At 36.3% G+C, this 27,783-nt stretch overlaps 2 protein-coding genes across 5 annotated transcripts; one reads left to right on the top strand and one right to left on the bottom strand.

The window, feature by feature from the left end:
• Positions 1-367: 367 nt before the first annotated feature.
• mtdhb (metadherin b) lies at positions 368-9,484 on the bottom strand. Its single transcript, XM_067409894.1, has 13 exons — positions 9,003-9,484; positions 8,572-8,661; positions 8,376-8,460; positions 7,296-7,505; positions 7,080-7,133; positions 6,804-6,974; positions 6,518-6,577; positions 6,279-6,341; positions 6,071-6,192; positions 4,038-4,148; positions 3,872-3,955; positions 3,713-3,794; positions 368-1,438 (listed from the first exon to the last, which is right to left on the bottom strand). The coding sequence occupies exons 1-13, from the start codon at positions 9,342-9,344 to the stop codon at positions 1,368-1,370; spliced, it is 1,545 nt and encodes a 514-aa protein (XP_067265995.1). The 5' UTR covers positions 9,345-9,484; the 3' UTR covers positions 368-1,367.
• Positions 6,102-27,690, top strand: cep85 (centrosomal protein 85). 4 transcript variants are annotated; one of them, XM_067409866.1, is made up of 14 exons: positions 6,102-6,217; positions 11,916-11,970; positions 12,057-12,182; positions 16,742-17,466; positions 19,486-19,616; positions 19,694-19,811; positions 19,895-20,080; positions 20,183-20,335; positions 21,715-21,869; positions 21,997-22,114; positions 22,244-22,294; positions 23,597-23,704; positions 23,790-24,021; positions 25,743-27,690. In XM_067409866.1, exons 2-14 carry the CDS (start codon positions 11,931-11,933, stop codon positions 25,907-25,909), a joined length of 2,310 nt encoding a protein of 769 aa, XP_067265967.1. In that variant the 5' UTR covers positions 6,102-6,217; positions 11,916-11,930; the 3' UTR covers positions 25,910-27,690. The 4 variants fall into 4 exon arrangements, with proteins under 4 accessions (XP_067265967.1, XP_067265975.1, XP_067265958.1 ...); XM_067409874.1 differs by lacking the exon at positions 6,102-6,217 and adding an exon at positions 10,900-11,089 and having other exon boundaries at positions 12,060-12,182; XM_067409857.1 differs by lacking the exon at positions 6,102-6,217 and adding an exon at positions 10,900-11,089 and having other exon boundaries at positions 25,743-27,689.
• Positions 27,691-27,783: the final 93 nt, after the last annotated feature.

The raw sequence follows: 27,783 nt of genomic DNA, 5'->3' as shown, positions 1-27,783 counted from the left end.
TATCAATTCTAGTTTGACAGCTTTGTGAATGCATGCATGTTAAATGTACGTTCTTGTGAGATTCACCCATCCGTTCATATGTTTGTGTTTGTAATATTTAAACAAAATGCCTGATTAATAAAACCAAGCCCCCATCGTACTAATCACAATATTAAAGATTTTCTTTAGCTACTTGTTTCATCATTTTTTTTCTACATTTACTAATATTTAAAAAAAAAAGTTTTATCTGTTAATGTAACATGAACAATTGAATTATTAACTAACATTAACAAATTAGTAAGTGCTGTAAAAAATACTGCTCATTGTTAATACAAGTTAATACATTACTTAACAAATGACATCTTATTTTAAAGTTACCCATATTTTAAATATTTTTATTGTTTTTGTCCATACAGTTGAAGTCAGTGGTGCACAATAGAACATCTCTGGAGAGTCTCTGGAACCCATCGTCTTTCGTTGCATGGAAGAAAAAAAAACAGGAATTTTCCAAATATCTTCTTGTGTGTTCCACAAGTATGGAACGACAATGAGTTTTTAAATTTTGAGTGAAAATGCCAAAACTTAAAACAGAATAATCAGACACCAACACAGCTGTGCAAAGAAAATCTTTAATCTTTATTACTCGTTAAACATGACTTATATTAACCAATAAATACGAAAGAGGAAACCGCATGCAGCTGACAGATCGATGCTGCCATCTTGCACAACACAAGTTAAGGCATTGAAATTTTCCTGACACTGCTGTACCTGGTGTAACATTGATCACAAAAACCTGGCAGACGTCACTACTACTTCACCAAAGCGTACGGTAAGAAGTGGTTTGTCTGATAATAGCGTCATCTACTCGTGCTCATTCGCAGCAAGTCTCTCAGAGTTCGGTACGGTTTTCTCATATGGCTTGATTTGTTGCTTTTCCTCCTAATGACAGTAAAACAAACCAGCTAAGTTTGTGCACTCTAAACCGCCTCAGTGTTTCATGAATGAAAGATGAGACCACGCTCTCATGTAACAGCTCAATGATCTATAGGCTCCTGTGCATTTATCTCAAGTGTTCTTGATACATCCCTAGTGCTTCATGAGGATCACCAGGATCTTCTTACAAAAACATTTAGCTGCAAATACAAATCATATCAAATTGACTGCATAATTAGCAATTAACATACATAAAAAAAGGAAAAACTAATCTGATTGAAGTGTCCCTTCATGTAATGTTACAGTACATTGTCTAGATATAGCTAATGGGATGTGGACACTAGGATGGGATTCACAACACAGTGGATTAAGGGTATCAAAAAATGAGTCACTCGGGAAGTATGAAATTCTGTACAACCCCAAGATTGCATATGTTGTCATCTCTTCCGTACTCTTCATGTCTCTCTTCTAGCCTTCTTCTTTTTGACTGGTGGTTTCGGGGACTCCAAGCTGTCATCTGTTTTTTCTAGTGGAGATAAGTGTTTTGCAAACCTTTAAATGGTATAGTTCACCCAAAAATTTAAATTCTGTCATTATTTACTCGCCCTCATGTCGTTCCATACCTGTAAGACTTGAGTTCATCTTCGGAACACAAATGAAGATATTTTTGATGAAATCTGAGTCTCTCCATTGACAGGTACTTGACTGACACTTTGACAATTCTAAAAGTTCATATATAGATCATAAAACTAATCCATATGAATTGAGCGGTTTAGTCCAAATTTTCTAAAGAGACTATTGCTTTATATAATGAATTTTGCTTGATGAGTGCGAGAACCAACGAGGTTCATTCTTGTGTGTTACGCAGCACGTTAGAGCTTCTGCAAGATGTTTGTTTGGTTGAGTTTCTGTTTATGTTCACTGATCAATGTTTATTTGTGAATAAAAGCCTAAATTAAATCTGTTTATCATATAAAGCGATCGAGTCTCTTCAGAAAATCTGGACTAAACCACTAAATTCATATGGACTAGTTTTGCAATCTCTATAAACTTTTTGAAGCGTCAAAGTGGTAGTTGCGTAGCTGCCAACGGAGGGACAGAAAGCTCTCAGATTTAATCAAAAAGACCTTAATTTGTATTCCGAAGATGAACTAAAGTCTTGCGGGTTTGGAACGACATGAGCGTGACTAAATGACAGAATTTTCATTTTTGGGTGAACTATCCCTTTAAAGTGCCCCAATTACATTTTTTTAAAAAAATTACGTGTTATGTAATATAGCTGTTTGTTAATGTAAAAAGTCTGCAAAGTACATGATGGAATTATTGTCTCCCAAAAGAACAAACTGATTCTGAACTGCCTGAAACAAGTCGTCAGTAATTCCAGTCTTACTTCCTGCACAAACCAACATAGCTTCTAAGTTGCAAAATGCCACCAACAAAGTCTAATTTTATCTCAAATTGTAATTGTAGCTGAGGCATGAAACATGAACATGTTGAGAAGATGCTGTTTTAAGCAAAAGAAAGTTTACTTTGCATGCATTTCCAAAAGATGAGGAGGGCTCATCTTTACCGACACCATCATTACTGTTCAAATTTACTTTTTGTATAAAAATGCTGAGGAAGCCTCAAGAACTGAAATTCAGATATGGTAATGGGCGTTTCTTTTCCGACATGTGCTGTAAGCGCAAAATTACAATAGACTGGGCCATCTGGCCAATCAGAGCAGAGTTGGCTCTCGGAGAGAAGGGGTTTAGAGAGACTGGATCCTTTATAGAGTGGTGCAGGTATGACGTCACTTTGTAGGCCAAGAGGCAGTTAGCATCACACTGGTTCCTTCGACAAAAACCCAATAGGATTTTTCCATTATCACAAAAAACAAGCGATGTGATCAACAAACGTTTATGACACTTCCATGTTTTGTCCATCAAGATGCATTTTATAGATGAACACCACTTTTATGAATTTTGAAGCCTAAATGCAGAACTACTATAAACAAACTACACTCATGACTTCAATGTCATTACCATCACTAACCGACAACTTTTTCAGTTTTTATCTAAAAACATTTTCCCATAAAGTTTGAGTTAGAATAGTTCATAAGAGCACAATTATAAGCATAACGAGGCTGTAAAAGCGGACTGAGCTTAACTGATGACGTTTAATGTCCCCGACAGCCTCTGTAGTCCCATTTAGCCACTTGTTAGCAAACGCCTTTTTCTAGACATGTAACAGCTTAGAAAAAAAGTGCAGCAATGCTGATGTATTTTATGTCATAGAATAAAACGTGAAAGTGTCTTGAGCTTCTGTTCAACACAGACCTAATTTCAGCCATTTAACCAAAATCCCATTCAAAAAACCCATTGACTTCAGGATGATGGAACCGTATGTGCTAAAACTCGGCCTACAAAGTGATGTAATACCTGCACCACTCTACTGAACCGTTTCAGACATTGACAAAAGAGGTGATGCTACTATGTGTATTATAAGAAAATTATTTGACCTTGGATGCATGTAAACCAGGGATGGGCAACTTCAGTCCTGCAGAGTTCAGCTCCAACCCTGATAGAAACTCATCTGTAGCTTTCTAGTAATCCTGAAGACATTGATTAGCTTGCTCAGGTGTGTTTGATTAGGGTTGGAGCTAAACTGTGCAGGACTAGTAGCCCTCCAGGACTGAAGTTGTCCATCCCTGATGTAAACATATTATGGGAGACCTCCAAAACAAAATTAGGAACCTTTAAAACAGCATAATAGGGGAACTTTAGACTTAAATGCTTTTATATATAGTGGCTGAACGTACTTTGTGTTGGTACAGGAGTAGATTTGTCAGTCAGCTCGGGTCCACTCGTTCTCTGTTGCATCTGTACTGGAGCTGGCGGTGGCTGTGAAGATGACGACAACTTTAGGATCTAGTTTTGTTGCTAATAGCCAGAGGAATGTTGAAAAACAGAGTTCTCACCCCCGCTGTGGCAGCTGAGACATTTTCCGTCATGTTCTGTGCCGGTGTCGCAACACTCGTGTCTCTCTCTGCCTTCACCTGCGCCTGAATATGATGTAGATTTTCTGCATTAGGTTTGAAGTAACAGATGACTTTTTTTGTTTATAATTTCTGGAAATATACTCACCTGAGCAGAAGGTCCAGCATCCTCTACCTTCTTCTTCTTCTTTTTCTTCTTCTTAGCTTTACCGCTACCAGGGGCGCCTGCTTCGTCTTTATCTTTCTCGTTATCAGACTCCTGTAGAATGAAGAGAAATAAGGCAGTTTTCAGCCTTTGTTCAACTGCTTGGTTATAGGGATGCGAATTGTCAGGATTTGGTTCATTCTGATTCCATTAATGATTCTTTAGCTATACTATTTTAGTGACAATGTTTTTTTGTTAAAACTGTCCATTGTTAGTTAAGTTAGTTCAGGTCCCTTTTACAGATACAACTTTTAAATTTAAAAAGGTGCCATCGAACGTTTTTTTTTACAAGATGTTATATAAGTCTAAGGTGTCCCCTGAATGTGTCTGAAGTTTCAGCTCAAAATACCCCATAGATTTTTTTTAATTGATTTTTTTAACTGCCTATTTTGGGGCATAATTAGAAATGCGCTGATTCAGGTTGCGGCCCCTTTAAATCTCGTGCTCCACGCCCCCGGAGCTCGCGCTTGCCTTAAACAGCATAAACAAAGTTTAGACAGCTAATATAACCCTCAAAATTGATCTTTACAAAGTGTTCGTCATGCATGCGGCATGCATGCGTCGAATTATGTGAGTATTGTATATATTTGGATGTTTACATTTGATTCTAAATGAGTTTGATGCTGTGATCCGTGGCTAACGGCTAATGCTAAACTGTTGGAGAGATTTATAAAGAGTGAAGTTGTGTTTATGAATTATACAGACTGCAAGTGTTTAAAATGAAAATAGCGACGGCTCTTGTCTCCGTGAATACAGTAAGAAACGATGGTAACTTTAACCACATTTAACAGTACATTAGCAACATGCTAACGAAACATTTAGAAAGACAATTTACAAATATCACTAAAAATATCATGTTATCATGGATCATGTCAGTTATTATTGCTCCATCTGCCATTTTTCGCTATTGTTCTTGCTTGCTTACCTAGTCTGATGATTCAGCTGTGCACATCCAGACGTTAACTGGCTGCCCTTTTCTAATGCCTCGATCATGGGCTGGCATATGCAAATAGTGGGGGCGTACATATTAATGATCCCGACTGTTACGTAACAGTCGGTGTTATGTTGAGATTCGCCTGTTCTTCGGAGGTCTTTTAAACAAATGAGATTTATATAAGGAGGAAACAATGGCGTTTGAGACTCACTGTTTGTCATTTCCATGTACTGAACTCTTGTTATTTAACTATGCCGAGGTAAATTCAATTTTTAATTCTAGGGCACCTTTAATAATGTATTAGTAAATGCTAAAATTACCGTTAACTAAGATTGAAATGTTTAGGTAAATGCTTCAGAAGTATTTTACATTGTTAGTTCATGTTAACCAATGGAACTATAGTAAAGCGTTACTCAATAAGGTATATCTTTAATGCATTTAATTTGAGTCGGAATTATAGAGATTCATTCGAGTCATTTTGACTGATTCATTAAAAGAACCAACTCAAGAGTCATATCAAGAGTACTCAATAGTTTTTAATGGGACTACATTAGATGTGCCAAGGATTCCCATTTTTTGGCAGCGAGCCCTTTTGACCTAAAATATTTATTACCCCCTGAGATTTCAATTTAATATTTTAACCCGTTTGCATGCTCACTGTTCTTTGATGTCAGTTAACGGTCACCCGACATGCAGGTATACAAATAAAATCTTTTTACTAGGTTTTATTTTTATTGTTTTTATTTTAAAATTATTTTAATTTCACATTTTTGTGATATAATTATTAGCTTTATCAACTCACAAACCCCCTGCAGTTTGTAAACAAACTATGTTTGTTTGTTGTGTTGTTCTGTATTATTTGTCTTTCTCACTCATCACAATCAATATTTCTAAATATAGATACAGATTCTGGATCCTCAACCCAGATCAGAAACTGATTTCAGTTCCTTCTCGTTATTAATTCAGTGAGGTAAAAATGAAGTTTGTATCCACAGGCCTACAGCTGCACAACAAACTGACCTGTGCCACTTCCAGGACTGACCTGTGCCACTTCCGGGACTGGCGGCTCCAGCGGCAGTGTGCTCACGGGCTGTTGCTCAACATAGTTCCCCCACTCCTCTGATGGAGCATTCCAATCACATGATGGATCTGTAGATGTGCTGTCTTGGGATCATGACAGCAACTCTTAGTAAGTCTGTGACTCTGTTTATGTGAATGAAATCAGATTTTGGGCATGTGTAGATTCTTACTTATTCCAGACCACTCGTCATCCACTGGTATAGGAGGCTGAGCACTCCAACTCAGGTCAGGGACTGTAAACACAGAGTAAACATGTTTTTTGTTTATGGATCTAGTTATTTTTATAAGACAGATCATGGTGGAACTGGAGATGCTGTACACGATTAAGTGGTACAGAGAAACAGCTCCTGGCTGAATATGAGCAAAGCTACAGTTTAGTTACGCATTTATTTCAGGAATATGTAATTACCAGCAGTCAATCCACTGAATGAAACTGGAATATGAGATCCATCCACAATGGTCCAGGAGCCTGTATTAATAGAAATAGAAAATACATTAGAAAAGGCAATAGAAAAGACATTAAGAAAGAATAAGCGTGATTGACCAGTAACCAGTTGCAAGTCAGATTTCAAACCATGCATCTCCTGCATGAGCACCAAGGTTCAACCAGTCCATAATTTAATAAAGACATGTATAATAAGAGATATAATAAGACAAAATATGCTGAAGAAACCGTGAAACTTTTTTCTCAGTACCTTCCATATCTTGGGGCCAGGCAGAGGGTTCACTAGTCTGACGCTCAGTAGGGACAGTCACTCTGGTCCAGGTCTCTGCCTGAACACTGGCCATCTGAGGAGGAAGCTGCAGGCCCAGATCACTCCAGCCAGAACCATTAACAGCCAGCACTTCCTCCCAACATGGTGTCACTACAAGACCACAGGAGGCATGATCAATATAAGCATAAACAAAGAAATGAGTAAATAAGCCTATCTATATTTCACATTATAATCTGTTAATATTTGATTGATTACCTTGAGGAACGACATTGTCTCGTACAAAACTTGCTTCAATTTCAGGTGGGTCAACTAAAAAGATAATGGAGAAAATAATTTATTCTTTTTGATTTTGAATCTTTTTGAAGGATTTTGCTTCACCCATTATATATATTATATATACACACACACCACAGCTCATTATAAACAGTGATCATATGAGCATTTTCAAACTTATTCCAGCTGTAAACATACCCTCCACTTCTCTTTGGACTGGAGGTGTAGAAACAGCGGTGGTCGTGATGGTGGTTTCTGGTTCTTCTGGGGTGGTTTGGACCTGCTCCATGGTACTAAAGGCAGTCAAAGCTGCTGTTGCTACTGGGCTGCCTGACCCATCACCTGGAGGCTTGTCCTTCCGCCGCTGTTGTCGTTTCTCACGGTTACTGACTTTGGTTTCCCAATTACCTGACAGATACAATTACCATGACAATCATGTTCCAACCACTGTATGCAAATAAAATTCAAGTGCTGAGCCATAGGTATTTATTAGGCAAATTCTTCTGTATATTATTTTTATTATATATAAATACACTACTGTGCAAAAGTCTGAAATGCAAAGGGTGGTCACCCCAAATATTGATTTGATTTGGTTAATTGGTAACATTTTACAATAAGGTTCATTAGTTTAACATTAGTTAATGTATTAACTAACATGAACTAACCATAAGCAATACATGTTACTGTATTTACTAATCTTTGTTAACGTTAGTTCATGAAAACACAGTTGTTCATTGTTTGTTAATGTTAGTTCACAGTACATTAAATAATGTTATATACGTGTATATATACACACACACAGTCAACCCAAAAATTATTCAGACATTGTTGATATTTTTACTAATAGGTGTAGGACATTTATGTAAGTGAGGATAGCAAAATAAAAGTAAACTGTGACATATTATACCCAAAAATTCTTCATACAGTGGACTAGCAGTAAAACTGATAAAATTTTGGAACCAAAAATTATTCAGACACTTTGACCTGACCATGTTTTGCTTAAGTGTTACCTGACATAATTAAGAAATGTTTTTTTTCTGACACAGTTTAACTCTGAGATCTTGTCATATTTTATTACCATTTTTTAAACTATAGTGAATAAACTGTATTAATGAATGAAATGTTCAAGGTGTCTGAATAAATTTTGGTTTGACTGTGTGTGTGTAATATATATATATATATTATATAAAAATCAGTCATTTACCTATAATAAATCTCTTACTACTTTCTTTGTACTAATTCTGTGTACTATTTATAAAGTACAGGATTCATATTAACCTTCATCAGGTTCTTTGCCATCAACAGATACAGAGGATTTCTTCTCTTTTGCAGGAGGCTTTGGCTTTTTCTTATTCTTCTTTGCCTAAAACCACCAGGAACATCAGAATGAATAAATGACAGTATTTTCATTTCCGGTCGAAATATCCCTTTAAACCGAAATGTCAAAGTGAATGAAACAATGCATATCTTTGACCTTGTCAGTCTTTCCTTCTGGTAGTTCTTGACCGTCAAATACTTTGGCATCTTCCTGTGGTTCAACAGCAAGTCCATTCCTCTGGGCCTTCTGTGAAACATTTAGAAAATTGCTTGACTTTTAAAACAAAAGACAATGGGATAGTAATACATGTTAAAGTTATTACTGATATTTGTATTAAGAGTGACTATGTCATTCAAATTATGCCATTTGACAGCTGTTTTGAATAGTATTTGAATGTCAGTTGGTGTTTTGATCATAAACACCTCAGTATTTCTAATAAATCATTTGAGAAAACAATTCAATGACTCGCTCATTAAACACTCGCTTGTCTCCACCTACAGGCGTAACGATGCAACCTGCAGTAAAACGAATCTAATAGAATCTTTTTGGTGAACCGATTCAAAAGAATCGAGTCAGTAACCCCAAACCTTCTCAGCATTCTTCTTTCTGTTCCTTCTCTTGGGCTCATCTGCCTTCTTCACCGGTTGCGCTATAACGTTACCGGTGTTTTCAACGGTGTCTCCTTTCTCTGTCCCTGAAAGTCTTTTTGAGAAACCACGACAGACCGAGACCCATAAAATTAGCATGAAAACTAGACCGACCCAGGCCGTTAAAAGGAGCAGCCATGGAGCGCAGAGATCAGGATTCAATCCCAAATCTATTCCCAGCTCAGACTTCAGATAGACGAGGCCGGTCGACAGGGTTTCTCTGACATATCCCGTTATCTGCTCCACATGCTGTGAAGCGATCTCTTGCCAGCCCGGTGCCATTGCAATCTATTGTGCGGGCACCGGCGTGCAATCATACACAAAAACAATACTTTGTGATAATTGCACGGGAATAAACGTTGCTTTGCCAGTTTACCCCCAGCGTGCCACCGATTACGGCTGCTATTGCTGCTTCTATTCAATCATTGGTTGAAGGTGCATGAACTGACTTGCAGACAAGCTCCCCTTATTGGGCTGGAGTGCAATTGAGTTTACTTGCAGTCTTTTGAAATGCACTAGGTCAGTGTTTCCCAACCAGGGTTAAAGGATTAGTTCACTTTCAAATAAAAATTTCCTGATAATTTACTCACCCCCATGTCATCCAAGATGTTCATGTCTTTCTTTCGTCAGTGTAAAAGAAATGAAGGTTTTTGATGAAAACATTCCAGGATTATTCTCCTTAGAGTGGACTTCAGTGGTCTCCAAACGGTTGAAGGTCAAAATTACAGTTTTGTTGCAGCTTCGAAGCGTTCTACATGATCCCAGACGAGGAATAAGAGTCTTATCCAGAGAAACCATTGCTCATTTTCTACATTTTTATTTTTATTTTATACATTTTAACCAATTAAATGCTCATCTTGAACTAGCTCTCTTCTTCTTCTCTATTTGAATTTTGGCAGTGTAGACACTGCTAAGTGTATTACTGCCCTCCACAGGTCAAAGTTTGAACTAAATTGTCATATTCAATATGCTAGTGCAAGTATATAACAATTAGTTCAAACTTTGACCTGAGGAGGGCAATATTACACTTAGCAGTGTCTACACTGCCAGAATTCTAATAGAGAAGAAGAAGAGAGCTAGTTCAAGATGAGCATTTATGGTTAAATGTATACAGTTTTTTTTTTTTTTTTTTTTTTTTTAGAAAATGAGTGATGGTTTCTCTAGATAAGACCCTTATTTTTCATCTGGGATCGCAACGAACGCTTTGAAGTTGCAATTCCACCATTTGGAGGACATTGAACTCCACTATATGGAGAAAAATCCTGTAATGTTTTCATCAAAAACCTTAATTTCTTTTCGACTGAAGAAAGACATGAACATCTTGGATGACATGTAAATTGTCAGGAAATTTTAATTTGAAAGTGAACTAATCCTTTAAGCTATGTATACTCCAGAGTAGGGTTTTCCAAACGTTTTTACCCCCAGATATGGTGTTTTATCAGTAGGAACCCCCTTCCTAAAATAAAAACACAACTCTACAGTAGGTTTTCATGAATATGACCCTATTTAAACTTTGAGAAATTAAAATTTTTCTGTCAAATGGGGCCCTTCAAGCTGTGCTGTTAACTATAGATGCTATGAATACCGCGCATGTATGCTAGTGGGAGTTATTTTATATAAAATTTAATAGAGCCGTGAAATACAATATTTTAATATGAAATTGTCTCGCGAGTAACTCAAATTTTTAAATTCATAATACTAATAAAAATAGATATGGGTCTGGTTTGCGTACCTGCAGCTCACGACGCAAGCTGCAGGGGGCGCTTGCGGTCTCAACCTGGCCCGCAAGCCAAACGCAGAGGAAGAACTAGAATAACGGTTGAAAAAAAGAGTCCAGAGTTTCAGTGACGCTGCGGCGGGTATTTGAAGCTCGAGGCCGCTTTTAGTTTGACTGTTTTGTGTCCTTGGTGTTGATATATTAGCTTCCAGTCAATGTGTTTCATGTGATGAAGCACATTATTGTGCCTCTGGGCTGTGTTCGCTTCATTGTTAATTTTAGTAAAGACAATTTCAGCCTGTGAGTCAAGGTACGTGGAGTTGTTTACTTTTTACCGACGTTTTAAACTCTTTACGTTAGCTAACGTGGTTATCTGTGCGATGTGTTAATGTGTTTGTTTGAAGTAGCAACATATGGAGATCCTGGTTTTCAAAGTTAAGAACATTTAAATGAGTTTAATAATCTGGGTGTCTTGATAACATTTAACCAGTTTCTTTGTTGGCTTTTTGGTTGCACTAATATAACGTGCTATTGATCTCTAGAGATATTTTTTGTAAATAAAGAAAAGAAGAATACTTAAAATCTAGCCAAAAAATAGCATGACTACTACAATGTAGTTAATTTTGTTAAAACTATTCCTGCTCTAAGCTTTGGAAAATATTTTCTGCTGTACGTTTTGCAAATAAGATATTCTAAAAGAGTTAATCTGTGAATAATTTTGATTATTTTCTAAATTATATGTAAATAAACAGTAGTTCTGGAAAACTACTACTAAAAATATGATTTTATTATGCAATAAAAAAAGTGTGTGCATGTATGTATGTATGTATGTATGTATATATATATATATATATATATATATATATATATATATATATATATATATATATATATATATATATATATATATATATATTTTGTTAATTGTAAATGTTTTTATTTTTTTTTGGCCGTTTTGGCTATTGGCTATTTTTATCTGTGCTTCTTTTTGTTTTAATAATATATATTGGTTAATTTCACAGTTCTGCAGGACAGTGAAATGATTTGTGTTCTCTTTCTCTGCCTCCAAAAACTTTTTTTTTTTTTGACGGTGTTGTTTTTTTGTCTTTAAATCAACTAATGAATTCGATCCACAGGTGACCGCCACAGGAATGACCACTTCACAGAAATACCAGAACCCCAAACTCACAGGTACAGATCCAGGATGAACTGAAACTATGTTATGTACCTCATAACCATACCAGATTGTCACATAGTGTGGTTATTGTCTGCTCCAGCAGGACACACCGACACGGAATGGCTGACACCTGCTGTGTCTGAGAAGTTCCAGAGCCGTTTTGGATGGCGGCCCAGCACATTGGACAATGGGGACACAGGACTGGGTACTTCTGACCACACTGAAGGTGAGAACTCTGCGGGCGTTCAGATATTGTCATGTACATTTGCTTGCCTGTTGTGTAATTGACCATTCTCATCAGCCACTTCATCTTAAAGGGATAGTTCACCCAAAAATGAAAATTTGATGTTTATCTGCTTACCCCCAGTGCATCCAAGATGTAGGTGACATTTTTTCTTCAGTCGATCACAAATGATGATTTTTAACTGCAACCGTTGCCCTCTGTCATTCAAATAATTGCGGTAGATGGGAACTTCATCTATAAGAGTGAATAAACCTATCATTTTTTACCTCTAATACACCACTATGTCCAACTCCGTTCAGGACTCCTTTAGTGATTTCTGATCGCGCTCTGTCAACGGCAGTGATGTCTCGCGCATATACTTCAATGAGTGTCAGACATCACTGCTGTTGTCAGAGCGCGATCAGACATCACTAAAGGAGTCATGAACGGAGTTGGACATAGTGGTGTATTAGAGGTAAAAAATGATATAAATACTTTTCGGTTTCTCACACAAACCGGTCGTTTCGTGTCTTAGGACATTAATGTGCTGTCACGAGCCGCAGGGTTTAATTTGGATTTGTCTAAGCAAGGTTTATGCACTCTTATAGATGAAGTTGCCATCTACTGCAATTATTTGAATGACAGAGGGCAGCGGTTGCAGTTAAAAATCATCATTTGTGATCGACTGAAGAAAAAATGTCACCTACATCTTGGATGCACTGGGGGTAAGCAGATAAACATCAAATTTTCATTTTTGGGTGAACTATCCCTTTATCATTTGTCATGTAATTGAAAATGCAATACAAAATTTTGATTTCCAGGCATTGAACAATGCTTGCGTACCCATGTGCAAGAATTGAAGTGTCGGAACACAAAATCTAGTGTGACTGCCCCATTAGTCACCTTAAGAATTAAAATTAATCTTCCGACATCATGGATACTAATTGAATTAATTTATGACCCTTTTTAACTTACAACAGACATCTTGCTGGCTGTTTTTAGACTAAGCTGTAATATTCTTAGTCATGAAGTCATGAACTCTTATGAGATTTGGAGGAGGATATGATATTCCATACCATAGATTCCTCCAGGCGGTGTTGCACTTCCACTGATGGGGGTCTCATTAGGAGGGCCTGACCTGGAGGGCCGAATGGAAACTCTGATCCTGGTCTTGTTTCCTTCTCTCTGCCTTGTTAAGCATGTAATACACAAAGATTAGCTGTACTGAAGAGCTGGTGTATGTCGATTACCACAAATCTGTACTGAATGTGCAGTGCGTTAAAAAACATTTTTGTGTTAATGTTTATGTTTGCGTTATTGTAATTGTGTTGTTTGGCTTGGTGTGATTGTTTATTTTTAGTGAAAGACTGACATATCAGTTGATTATGGCATAACCATGCCCGGTTTTTATACCCTCTTAGGTGACTTCCAAAACATAGTGACGGCCTTGTCGGGGGTCAAATCATAAACATTTTTAGTAATATTGTGAAAAATATTATTTATGACTCACTTGCTATAATTTGGCATTTTATGCAGGTTTACTGTTTCCATTTCAAAATATCAGAGAATTTTAAAATGTCATAAAGTCATGGAATTTTCTATAGTAGCTATAGACACAAATGTTCATTTTGTTTTAAAGAAATTTATGCTCATCAAATGCTGCATTTATTTGATCAAAGAGATACAGTAAAAATAGCAATGCCAATTTTGGTGCTCAAAAACATTTATTTATTTATTATTATCAATGTTGAAAACAGTGTGCTTAATATTTTTGTAGAAATTGTGATAAATTTTTATTGGATTCTTTGACAAATAGAAAGTTCAAAAGAACAGCATTTATTTAAAATATTTTATTTTGTAACCATGTAAAAGTCTGTACATTAAGATGAATTTCATGCAGACTTGCTGAATAAAAATATCAGTTTCTTTGAAAAATTAAAATCTAACTGACCCCAAGCTTTTAAACAGTAGTGTAGATAAATATTTCATTAGTGCATCGGTCTGAATCAAAATGATTTTAAAATCGTTATCCAGTAATCATAAATGACTGAAAAGGTCATGAAAATTCATTAGTCCAATTAGATCCTGTTTTTATCCGAACAGCCTGTTTAATCCGACCATTTCAATATTGGTATCAGCTTCTGAAAATCATATCTGTCTTTTTTGTTGTCATTATCCTGAAACAACTCTCAGATATTTCCCATAGTAACAGTAATGACTAACTGCTAAATCTGTCAAGTTTTCATACATACAATTGTGGCACCTAGCAACTAAATGTAACTACCTCTGACACACTAATAAGACTGCTTTTCATTGTTTTTAAAACAGCCAAGACGGTGGCAGCACAAAACTTCTTGGCAGCCGTTTCACTTCTAAATATATGGTTGACTGTCTGGGCTTCTGGGTTGTGATGGTGACGGCTTTGTTTTGCTCTGGGTGTTTCTTGTAATGGCAGAAAGCGTCCAAGAATCTTTCGTCGACCCAAAGAATTGTTTAAACCTGTCCACAGCAGATGTTCATAAGAGACACCCGCAGGGCAGACCTTCCTACTGCTGCCTGCCTCTTGACATCTCCACTTGATTTGTGTGTGTTCATTTAATTGTTGTATTGAGGAGCTTGTTTAAAGGCAATTCAGAAGTATTACAGTATTATGGACCATTGGGCATGAATGTGTGTGAGGTGAGCTGTATGTTGGAAGCAGGAGGCCCACACATAGACACCTCACAGCGTAACATGAGAGTGCTCTATAAATACCCCTAACCTTTCTGTGTGTACACACTCCTGCACCAGCAGAGCTGTAGGAGACCGAACAAACTCTCATAGCAGGTACACTCACCTTGCCTGAGCTTGACATTCATTTTTTGAAGGACGAGTTCTGGCAGACGGAGTGGGCGTGTTTTAAGATCTGTAGTTTGTCTATATCACTTACTGAAGATGCACTGGCAGGAGTGTTTTTTAATGCCTCACTGTTCTTCGGTGTATGAAAATGTTATTATTTGTTGGTATCGCTTTTACTGCTAGCAAGGTGAGTACCCTTTTTTTTTTTTGCAATGATTTGTTGTTTGTTAGATGTCAAAACTAGCTAGCATTAATTTGTTCTTGTTGCTAGAATAGAAAGATTGGATTATTCACCAACATCCTTTTTGTCGTTATATAATGTCTGTATAATTTGTTTAGGATTTATGACTTAACTGGGGCAAAATGGAAAAGCTGCTGCCTTCTATTATTAATTTTTTTTTTATTTTCTTTTAATAATTTATTGCTCTTTTTTTTTTTTAATTTACTTGCTTTTTTTCCCCTTGTGCCAGAATCAATTATCTTGGATTTTTGATGGATTGTGTTAGTTTGAAATCTGTTAGAAATCTTTTATTTTTCTGTTGACTTTTAGATTTTTAATGAAGTATGGCCTGATTTAGTTTTATAATTTATCTAAGATCAAATTTAAAAACCTTATTTAATTGTTTTCCTTTAAAAAAAAAAAATGAATATAGCCGAGGTAGCTCGCATGGCGTTAAATCATAAACAAACAAACTTACTTTTTTACTTATTTTATTTTAATTGATTTTACTTCATTTAAATATATTTTCCCAGTGCGTAACTTGATATAGAGTTCAAATATTACTGACTTTAAGAAATATTCCAGGCGTTCTCCAATTGAATGTGACAATGTCTGTCAGTGAATAACACAAATTATTTAGAAAATAAACATTGAAAATATGTCATTATTATTCAACTGCATAATTATCGTAAACATTTGGTTGAAGATAAAAAGATTTTTCTTTAACTCTCTGAAGAAAAAAAAAATTACATTTTGTTTTTTTTTTTAGATATTTTTTAATTTCATCGGAATGTTATGAAACTTGGCTATGAACTTAGTATGACGGTTTTGGCACTTGCTATGTGAACACAAATAAAAATCATGTACATGATTTGAAAAGGTTAAATAGTCCTGAAAAAAAATTCGTACTCCTTTGTGGAAATGTTTGGTATTGCGCCTAAACAAAATCTTACTGAAAGCACGTTTTTTTGAGATGTCAACCTCAAATTTGGAACACAACTTGTTTAAATTTATGGCTTTGATTTTCTCACTGTTTTAGAGTAAATCATGTTTTGGACCTTATGTTTCATTAAAAAAAATTTGAAAATAGTATTTTTGTGTATTTTTCCATAACAATAAACTTAAACTTCTATAACATTTTTTTTAGTTAACTTTTTAAAAAAAAATTCACTTAAGCAACAATTTGCCAAGTCTCTTCTTGTATGTGCTCCAAAGCATTCAAGATTTGACAGTTTAAGTTGGAAATTTCATTTTCAGATCTGTGCTCAAAAAGCAAATGGATTCTAACTACTGCATACATCTAATTCTAAATCTAATCCCCTAAAAATACTAAATATCAAATGAAAAAAACATTATTGAACTAAAAAATAGCTTATTAATTTCATTGAAAGGGGAAAAAAAATTCAGTCAATTTTGACCGATATGCAAGGTGCATTTTTTTAAAAAAAATTTCCCAATGCTTGTCTTTGGTTTAATTTATGTCTCACTCCATTTCCTGTTCTAGATATCTGCAGCACTAGCAGCAGTCCATCCTTCCAGCCTATCCGCAGTCAGATCCCCATCCCAACCGCCCATGTCATGCCTTCCACGGCCGGAACTCTGGCCTCTAAGATCAAGCCACATGTTTCTGAAGAAACCCGGGCGTCCTCCAGCTCTTCCAGCTCCAAGTCATCACTCCCCAAATCTGCATCCTCCCCTAACCTGGATGCTCAGCACGATGAAAATTTAGACTTGACTGCGGTCAAGCCTGATTGCCTGAGCCGATATCGCAGCCTGGTGAATGGTCTCGACCACTCTCTCTTCCCCTCTGGAGATCAGACGCGGCTGGATGAGGCCCAGAAGTTTGATGTACCTACCATGGAGCCAACGCTTAATCAGTCAGCTCTGCTTGGGGGGCTTTGCTCTGATGTACGGCAGCAGCTGCAAATGACTGGGCTTGGGGACAATACAGGCTTGATGGAACAGACTTATAAAGTCCTACCGGAGGCTAGGGCAGGTCTCGCTTGTGCTGTAGACCCATACAGCCAAAGGAACATTCATGTAGGGTCTGGTACCTGTGGCAGGTTGTTCTCCGTACCTCAGGGCCTGCAGACTCAGGCTCTCCTGAGGGACCAGGCCAACACAGGAGCTTATGATTCGTTACTGCAGGATCGCTGTTGTGAGATGGCCAGCTGGCAGCAGCAGAAGCAGAAACTCGAGAGTCTGCGGCTGCAAGTGGAACAAATGCAGGTTAGAGTTGAGCTTGTGTCCTGCTGCATACAAGAAAGGAAAAGGGAACAGTTATGTAATCATGAATCATTTATCTAAAGTAGGAAATCAAAATTAAAGGGTTAATTCACCTGAAAATGAAATTTCTGTCATTAATTACTCACCCCCATGTCGTTCTAAACCCCTGAGACCTTCACTCATCTTCGGAACACAAATTAAGATATTTTTAATGACATCCAAGAGTTTTATTTTTTATTTTTTTATCCTTCATAGAAAACAATGAAATTACCACATTCAAGGTCCAGAAAAGTAGTAAAAACATTGTTAAAATGGTCAACGTGACTACAGTGGTTCAACCTTAATGTTATTAAGTGACAAGAATACTTTTTGTGCGCAAAAATAAAGACTTTATTTAACAATTTCTTCTCTTCGTTGTCATTCTCTTACTACACTATTTACATTGTAGTGTTTCCAGGTTCTACGTCAGAACGCCGGCTCAGTTCTATGGAGTCGCATTCTGACGTAGAACCTGGAAGTGCTGCAACGTAAATAGTGTAGGAGAATGACAGGGGAGAGACGAATTTGATGAACAAAGTCATTCGTTTTGTTTTTGCGCACAAAGTATTCTTGTCACTTAATAACATTAAGGTTGAACCACTGTAGTCACATTGACTATTTTAATAATGTTTTAACTACTTTTCTGGACCTTGAATGTGGTAATTTTGTTGCCTTCTATGAAGGATAAAAAAACCCTCAGATTTCATCAAAAAAATCTTAATTTGTGTTCTGAAGATGAACGAAGGTCTAACAGGTTTGGAACTACATGAGGGTGAGTAAATAATGACAGAAATTTCATTTTTGGTAAACTAACCCTTAACTCTGTTCAATTCAACACATGTTCCTAGTCTTATTGTGAATAATGATTCTTTCATTGCATGCTGTTCCGAAAATAGATGATATTTGTCTTTATCTTTCATCAATCAATAAGTGTTATTTTAGTATTATTTGTATACGTTAGCCAATTCAGAATGAATAAATACTATTTATTTATAGATTTTTAGCTTTCATTTCAATTTTAGTTTGTCATTTTGGTATGTGCTTTTGTCTTCATTTCTATTGTATTTGTATTTCAATTTTAATATTTTAGTTTAGTTAGTTACTAAGGCATTTCTAATTTTCAAGTTTTCATCTAATACTGATATTTTATTTTAGCTTCTTCAATGAAAGTTTTTTTTTATTTTTTTTTATAGTTAACAAACACAATGTGATATGTAACACATAATGCTCTGCCTCTAAAACAACTTTCCTTTGCTTTATTTACGTAGGCCATGCAGCCAGGGAAAATGTTTACAATAGCAATTTAGGCTAATTTTGCAACAGTAACAACTAATAACTTGAGATGAACCGATGCAAAATTAGTGTGCCTGATACCAGTATCAAATTATTTAGAACAATATCTGATAGTTTGGTGTTTCTGCTTTTTTTTTTTTCCTGCTGTCTTGGTTTTAAAATACTGATATTTATTGAACAACTTTGAAAGGAAATTAAATAATTATCTGTAGCATGTTTTCTGTGTTTATTGAGCTAACTAGATTATTTGCTTTATAACGATATGGAATTATAGCAGAGATGGAAAATCCAGTGCTGTCAATATTTTTACAGACAAATAAATGATACATTTGATTCTATACATCTAAAATTCAAACTGCTATTAACAAACGCTAAAGCAAAAGGTGGCACATATTATGACTGCGAATCGCCCTGTTTTTCATGCTGCAAATTGCAACTGTGCGGTCACTTCACTGCAGTTTGTAATGGCCCAACAAATTGTTCCACCCTCATTTGATTGACAGGAAGTCCAACCCTACATTTTTCTTGTTTAATATTCAGGGTCATTTGGACAAATCATACTATAGTATGTTTACTTTAAGTTAACATATGTAACAGTCTAGGACCGACTGTGTTTTTATGCCTGTTTTAAACTAGTTCCTCCGTCACCTACTATTTGTTTTTTATTGTTATTATTTTTTATTATTGCAGTTAATGACAGGAGGAAGTGGACAGTATGCATCTCTCTATCCGTCAACCCCTCACATGGAGAACAGCAAGTGGGATGCTGTCATTAAAGCCAACGAGAACTTGCTGAAAGAGAAAGAACTTACCATTGAAAGGTAATACCAAGTTTTCAGTAGTGTCTTATGATTCCGAACATTAACTTATACCAAACATAGTAACTTATGCATTGCAGGCAGAAGCAGCAAATGTCTCAGCTGGAACAGCGTCTCAGAGAGAGTGAGCTGCAGGTGCACAGCGCCCTCATGGGACGTGGAGCCCCTTACACTGATGTGTGTCTGTTGAGACTACAGGTCAGCACGCATGCATGCACATAGCCTTTTCCTCACTCTGTATCAAAACATCTCAGTGAATCATCTTTCTGTGTGTATGATAGGAAGCCCAGCGGGAAAACGCCTTTTTGCGAGCCCAGTTTGCAGAACGCAACGACTGCTTTACCAAGGAGAAGCTAGAAGCGGACCGGAGACTGGGTGCAGTGGAATCAGAGACGCAACGTCTGAACGAGGTCTTGAAAGAGAGCAGTGAAAAACATGCAGAGGAGTTAAAGAAACAAGAGGAAAGGGTGAGCATATCCAAGCTTCATCATGTGACCTACCACATATGACCAGAATCTCATTGAACTGATGTTTGAATTTACATTGTGGTGTTGTTCTTTACTACAAAGATCCGCAGTCGGGACAAGCACATCAACAGCTTGAAAAAGAAGTGCCAGAAGGAGTCAGAGCAGAACAGAGAGAAACAGCAGCGGATTGAGACGCTCGAGCGATATCTGGCTGACCTCCCCACCATGGAAGACTACCAGGCCCGGCAGAAAAAGGTACTGCACTCTCTGATGTCCAGCCAACAAAACAAAAGCCTTTTTTGCCTGTGGTTTCAGAACAATTGCTCATAATGCTTAGCTTGAGATGCTTCTCCTGTGTTGTGTTGCCAGACACCATTATAGCATCCACTGCACCCATATATCACACATCTGGTCCTATTTATCTTAAAGTAACACTCTCCTTACCCTGCTGGCTCACAAAATCCCAGGCTCACTCTGCCTTTTCGACTGTGCTTTGTTTGCAAAAGTATTTTTAATCTCAAATGCATCTAAATATCAGAATTATTTTTCTGTATGTAAATTATTTAACATGTTTGTTTACTTGTTATTGGTAATTTTTAGCTGATTATACCCTGTTCTTGCTACTTAAAATAGCCTTAGAAAAATCAAACAAATTAATTTGCATTTGACAGCATTGGAAATGAAAATAGTTGGCAAGGATTAGATTTTATTTTAGTGAGACTAGCATCCTGTTTCAGAATCTCAACCAGAACATTACTGATTGTGGACATCAGTCTCATTTCATATCGTTAAATTATATTATATATAATACCATTCAAAAGTTTGGGGTCTGTAAGATTTTTTTTTTTTTTTTTTTTTAATCTATTCGGAAAGGGTGCATTCATTTGATCAAAAGTGACTGTAAAGACTTTATAATGTTACAAAACTTTTCTAATCATTTACTTAAAATGAATGCATTTCTTAATTCTTAATCAAAGAATCTAGAGACTGATAAATTCAGCTTTGCTATCACAGGAAAAAAATTATATTTTAAAATAATTTTAAATTGTAATATTTCACAATATTACTGTTTTTGCTGTATTTTTGATCAGATAAATGCAGATTTTGTGATATCAATAAATATCCGCCATGTTACCTTCAAATAAAATGGTTGCCATGCCAACATGCTACTGTAAACAAAAGCTCACAGCGCTTGTCCCGCCTCCGGTGTCATCTGATTGGTCCACTGTTATGGAACTGACATAGATGAGCGGCGTTGTGTGTAAAAGGTAATTCTTTTAACTTGACATGATGTCTTAAAAATGCAGTGCTCGTGCGAGACACTTCAAAAGATGCGAGACGTGAGCGCAATGGCCATACATGTCAGTCTAGTGCGTTTACATAGAAAAGCAATGGAAAAGTAGTGCATTGGAATGGAAAAATGCATTCTTCTTTCAACAAAACATTAAAAATTCTTACTGACCCCAAACTTTTGAACTTGTATATAAACTTATATATAAAAATCTCTTATATTGCTCATTTGTCACCTATTGTTAATGAAATACCCACTATTTTGAACAGCTTTTACTCTCATTCTAAGACCTCAGTTATTACACAGTTATGGATATTGTTCAATTGTGGATATTGTGTTGCAGCTGGAGGAGGTAGAGGAGAGGGCAGCTCAGTTGCAGTCCACCGTCAGAGATCTGGAAGTCCAACTGGAGGGGGCCCGCAGTGCTGTGCGCAACAAAGAGACACAACTGGAAGAACAGAGACGCAAGGAGAGAGAACTACTTACAACAGTCACCAGGTAGGAAATGCCCGTGCAACCATGCACAGAAGACACAATGGATGTTTCAAAACTGGGTACTGATTAGGTTTTGGAGCATTGCCATGCATGTGGGGTCTAATAATATTTGATTTGCTTGTGTTTTTAGTCTCCAGAACAGAGTGCAGGAGAGCCTTGAGGATGGAGTGAGATTGCCCTCTCTTGATATAGAGAAGCTAAGAGAAGAAAATACTACCTTGAAAGATGAGCAGCAGCGACTCAAAAAGGTTTTTATTGAAATTAAAGGACTTAAACAACTGCAGTAACACTTAATTCAGCAAAGAGATTTGATTAATATGAATGTATGTTCTGTACAAATAGATTAAGGTACTATCTTAATGAATCTTTCTTTTTAGGTCATTGAAAAACAACTCAGGATAATGGAGCAACTTGGCTCACAGATCAGGGTAAAGACTCCATTCAGTTTTTTGTTTAACAGGTGCATAACCTACATTTACATTACATTTGGCAGACACTTTTATCAAAAGCGACTTGCATTGCACTGAAGGTATACATTTGATCATGCATTCCCTGGTAAATGATCCTCTGACCTTGGCATTGCTACAGTTTAGGCTTGATGGAAAGAAACTTTAGGATAAACTAAGATTCAGCAGGGGATAGAAAGATAAAACAAATTGTATCCGAGCCAATATATAAACTAGATTCAGTGAGTCGGAAGAATGATTCAAACATATCCCATGAGTTTCATTAAAAATAAAGTAAGAACTTTTTAAAAGTAATTTGTCTGGAAATTGGACTACAGTGATGGGGATATATGCTTGTTGATTCATGCAATCAGAGATTGCAACACAATAGAAAGTTGTGTTGTCTTTTTATAGTTTTTTTTTTTTTGTATTATTTCCAGCACTCATTATTTCTTTCTCATCTCAATTCAAACTGCAAGCTCACAAATGAGATAAAACATCTCATTTGCCATGGCACTACTGATGATTACTGGCTCAGGAAACACTGTTCAGAGTATTTTATTACAGTGTTCTGTCCGCATCTGTTAAAAAGTTTGTGGTCAGTGGGATTCCTTAATGTTTTTGAAAGAGTTTGTTTTCTAGTTTGATTTATTGTAGAATGTTATTTATTCCTTTGATGGCAAAGCTGGACCATTACTTCAGTCTTCAGTGTCACTTGATCCTTCAGAAAGCATTCTAATACGCTGATTTCTGGTGCTCAAACATTTCTTATCAATGTTGAATGTTGTTTCTTTAAAAAAATTCTTGCTGACCCCAAACTTTTGAAATGGTAGTGTAGGTGGAAAAGTGATATTCAAGAACCGTTAAAGGAAAACAAGCATAATTTGTTCAAGATTTTTTTTTTTTTTAAATGGAACCGGTTATGAATAAGAATTGGTCTTTTGAATTTGAGCTCAAAGACTGTAATTAGCTGTTATTTAAGTAGATCTCAGCCAGGTATCATATTCTATTATAAAGTCCTCAGCATTGTACTGACAATAGTAACTAGGAGGTGAGGGGTCTTTACAAACACCATCTGCAAAATAGAAGGCTTCTTTAGAAATACCTGATTTATTTTTAGGATAGAAATAAAGTCTATATATTTCACACTTTAGAGCATTTTCCCCCCTAAGTCCATTTACAATCTTAGGCAAAGTACCTTGCACCAAAATCAGTCACAGTTTAGTTTATATTAGCAAAAAGGTTTCGTTTACAACCTTAATATTGTGTGTGTTGACTTATTAGACTCTGGAGGAGCAGTTCTCTCAGGAGGAGTGCAGTAGTCAGGCCCTGCGAGAGGAGGTGGCAGAGAAAGAGGAGAGTCTGCTGCAGTTACACACTGCTATGAAGGAGGTTAGTAGTTGACCATAATGCATACTTAGCTATTTGCCTTTGTGTTTTCATAGCACACTGAGGTGTGCATGTGTTTGTGTTTCAGCTCTCAGTGCAGAACCAGGAGCTGATGGAACACAATCTGACACTGCAAGAGCGTCTTCAGGGTGAGGAGCCGCAGAGTGGCCGTGGTTTGCTCCCTGTGGGAGCCCGGCTCACCCAGAGGCTGTATGGAGAGATGGCCGCCTGTTTGTGTGACCTCCGTTCCCTCTGCAACGTCCTCACCCAGCGGGCTCAGGGCCACGACCCAAACCTCTCCATGCTGCTCGGCATTGCCTGTAAGTGCGCCCTCTGCTGTCTACATGCTATAGAGAAGAGTAAGCCTGCGTCCCAATGTCCATACTATCTCTCCTAAATAGTATGTGAGATTAAAATAAGTGTGTCCCAAAGCATAGTATGTTGAAAAGAGTATACCAAAAGATGGCCCGGATGGTCTACTATTTCCTGTAGATTTTCGAAGTGTGGATCCGTGCACACTATAAAGGCTAATATTGCCCACAACCCATTGCGCGTTGGACGAGGATTCAGTTCAGAACTACAAACACGAGTAAAAAGTGTTAAAAAACTACAAAACATGGCGGATATGCGCGATCGATGCTTAGAGGTTTGAGTGACTAATAATAAGTTCAGCCTGATAGAAAATATTTATTTAATGTTATCTGTGTTATTTTTCATCTGCAAATACCAATGTGGATTATAAGTATCCGAATGGCCATTAACTTTTAAATGCATCATTATGCATTAATATGAGGAGAGTTCTCCACATGAAAGACCCGCCACTGCTGATCAACGTGCTGCATTTCTCTCCGATACGGTAGGAAATGAACTAAATGAAATGTTGATGATGTAAGACGATTTATGGTGACAGGATGCGACAGAGAGAAAAGATGCAATTGTATGACGTGATAGTATGTCCCAAAGCTTGTCTACTCTTTTGCTACACACTCAAAAGTACTTTTTGTTCACAAAAAGAGTACATATTTTTAGGGTGTAGTATAAGTAGGCGAATTAGGACGCAGCATAGGACTCCATTAAATAATGCCTAGATATAATTGATTATATACAGACAATTTTTTTTTTTTTATAAAACAGACGATTTATAAGTTAATTTCTGCAAATAGTGCAGTTTTAGTGTATTTGACCGCACGCAAAAGACGATTTATAAGTTAATTTCTTCAAATAGATTCTGGTGCAGTTAGTACAGCTGCTTTATAATCTTTTTTTATTTATTTAATTATATATATTTTTAAATGGAATAATTCATTTTTATATCAATGTTTGCGCTCTACAATTTGTGTGTGTGTGTGTCTTTTTTCAACAAACCATTTTTAATTAAACAAAACAGCCATTGTGGTCAATATTAAAGCTACACAATGTAACATTTGTCCCTCTAGTGGTTAAAAATAAAACTGTATGCACCTTGTGGAACAATTGTTTTGCTTGTGCTCTGCTCCTCTGTGCAGATGAATGTGGTTTGAAGCACAGGTGTACACGTAAATACAGGACATCTTATAAGAGTGGATGGGCAAATAATTTTTTTTTTTGTTTTTTTTTTTACACCCGGTGATTCCTGGAGGCACACTGTTTTTGAATCTTTTTTTTTTTTTTTTTTTTTTTTAGTTCGTCTCAATTTCATTATTATGGGTTTATTAAAATTAATGTCAAAATTAAGAATATCAAGGGCTCTGACAAAAACTCTTTAAATGCTTTTAAATATATCTTTAATTCTGAGAACTGTTAATAATAACATTGATATTAATAATAATAACATTAAAAGAACAATTTGAGCAGAAATTAATCAAAATTACCAACATCTGTCTTACACTCATTGCAAAAATTTGTTTTGTCCATGCCTAGTACAGCTTGTAGTGGTTGTAGTGATTAAGGTTCCAGTTTTCTCCATACAGTCATGGAGTTTTGGTATGTCAGCTTTGAGTTATCTGTGGTGTGGCTGTTATCAGCTGTGACTCTGACGCCATGTCTATCTGTTCATTTGCAGCGGCTCCCCCTCCAGTAGGAGAGCAGTGGGAGGACTGGCTGAGCCCCGAGGGGCTGCAGAAGAAGCTGCTTGAAGCTCAGCAGCTCCGTCGAGACGTCGAGGAACTGAGAACCACAGTCTCTGACCGCTATGCTCAGGATATGGGAGAAAACTGCATCACTCAGTGAGCTTGTGCTCAATGAGGGTAACTCCACATCATGAGTGCCTTTAAAAACACTACAATCTCTATCAAATCAAATCTTCTTCACGAAGGACTAACGACACTAAGGACATTGTAATCTCGCCAAACAGAGAGCTATTTTTATACAAAGGTTTCATAAGATATTTTTCTAAGATTCTGGTGACTTTGTGTGCAGTGGAAAGAGAATGATTTAATATAAACCTTTCCATGTATTTGGGAACGCCTGTGATGAAGTTGACAATCAACTGAAAATATCTAATATGCCATGTGTTTTTTACAACGGCGAAACCTGTAGTATCAAGTGACTTTCGGTCGTGTGTAACGACAGGTAACTGGCATCCATTATCTTACAGTAAACAGAACGTAACACATCTAACAGAAAATCTAAGGTTAAGGAAATATTTGCCCACCTCTAACTGTTTCAGATCACGCATGGATGATCTGTAAAACATCTGGTGGTAAGTTGGTGAATAGACATTCACTAATATTATATAACAACCAAAGTTCAATATGCTCAAAGGCAGACCTGTCAGAACCGTTTGTGTCTAGATGCACACAGCATCATACAGACCAATAAATAGGGACATTTTAAAAGCAAGATGGGTTTGTAAACATAATATGCAGAGTAAATAATCAGTATTTTCAATGTTGTCCTGAAAACCTCTGAAAATTGCATTATTAGGTTCTTTACTGCTGCAAAATTAACACACTAAAAATATTTTAGAATATATATATATATTTTTTGGTCATATAATTTAAGTAGGTAAAAAATAATAGGATAAAAATAAATAGGATATATGATGTGCTCTGTTGTAATCCTATTTTGCTGTCTGGTTTATAATTTGTTTAGTCAACTATAAAAACAGCCACGCAATTGAATAAATACATCAGAGGAAACAAACTAGTGAAGCAAATATTGTATTAGTGAATGTCAAACATAACAGGTGCCTTGCGTTCAGTGTCGCAATCTGTATTTGCTGAAGATTTACAGCACAACATATCAATGTAAACACTAATCGTCTTTCTCTACTGTAATGTGCGACTGCCAAGGTATTGGGATTCTTTTACAAAAAGGGACCATATATATGGGAAGTATTGCATGGTAAATAGTTGTCTTTGGTCCAGAAACATCACTAACAAGTGTGAATGTAATTAGACAATGCACCATGTGTTTTCTATTGTAAGATCTCTTTCAGGTTTAACACAAAACCAGCCAGGCAAGCCTTATATGCCAAAAACTTTATAACAACACACTAAATGTCTGTTTATAATATATATAAATATTTCCTAATTGTTTCAGTTTTTAGAAATAAAGATTTGTATTTCATATGTAATATGTTGAATGTTTGTTTCCAGTATGTATAATGATATTTTGTGAATGTCCTAATTTTGAAACTGAAAAAAATAGTAGTAGAAGTACACTCCATTCTACTAAAAATTGAAATTATTTGGCTGTACGTTTGATTTTATGCACCTATTAGCAATGGGAGTAGCTATAACAACCCAACCCGTTATAGATGGATGTTTCAGTGTATTTGACATCACCCAAAAGACAATATTTAAGTTAATACATTTCCCTGGAAATTTTAGCAAACAGTACCGTTTCAATGTATTTGACCTCAAACAAAAGACGATTTATAAGTTAATTTCTGCAAATAAATAGTGCAGTTTTAGTGTATTTGATCTCAAACAAAAGACGATTTATAAGTTAATTCATGCAAATAGTGCAGTTTGTGTATTTGATCTCACGCAAAAGACGATTTATAAGTTAATTTCTGCAAATAGTGCAGTTTGTGTATTTGATCTCACGCAAAAGACGATTTATAAGTTAATTTCTGCAAATAGTGCAGTTTTAGTGTA

The sequence above is a fragment of the Chanodichthys erythropterus genome, chromosome 2, assembly GCF_024489055.1.
Source record: "Chanodichthys erythropterus isolate Z2021 chromosome 2, ASM2448905v1, whole genome shotgun sequence".
NCBI classification, from domain to species: domain Eukaryota; kingdom Metazoa; phylum Chordata; class Actinopteri; order Cypriniformes; family Xenocyprididae; genus Chanodichthys; species Chanodichthys erythropterus.
This window is presented reverse-complemented; position numbering and strand designations above follow the sequence as displayed.

Coding starts and splice junctions, on each gene's coding strand:
- cep85 (XM_067409866.1), top strand. CDS start 11,931: ATGACCACTTCACAGAAATACCAGAACCCCAAACTCACAG. Junction 22,115..22,243: donor AGCAGCAGCGACTCAAAAAG/GTTTTTATTGAA, acceptor CTTTCTTTTTAG/GTCATTGAAAAACAACTCAG. Junction 22,295..23,596: donor AACTTGGCTCACAGATCAGG/GTAAAGACTCCA, acceptor TTGACTTATTAG/ACTCTGGAGGAGCAGTTCTC.
- mtdhb (XM_067409894.1), bottom strand. CDS start 9,344: ATGGCACCGGGCTGGCAAGAGATCGCTTCACAGCATGTGGAGCAGATA. Junction 8,662..9,002: donor GAAAGAAGAATGCTGAGAAG/GTTTGGGGTTAC, acceptor AATGTTTCACAG/AAGGCCCAGAGGAATGGACT. Junction 6,342..6,517: donor ATTCAGTGGATTGACTGCTG/GTAATTACATAT, acceptor CTGTGTTTACAG/TCCCTGACCTGAGTTGGAGT.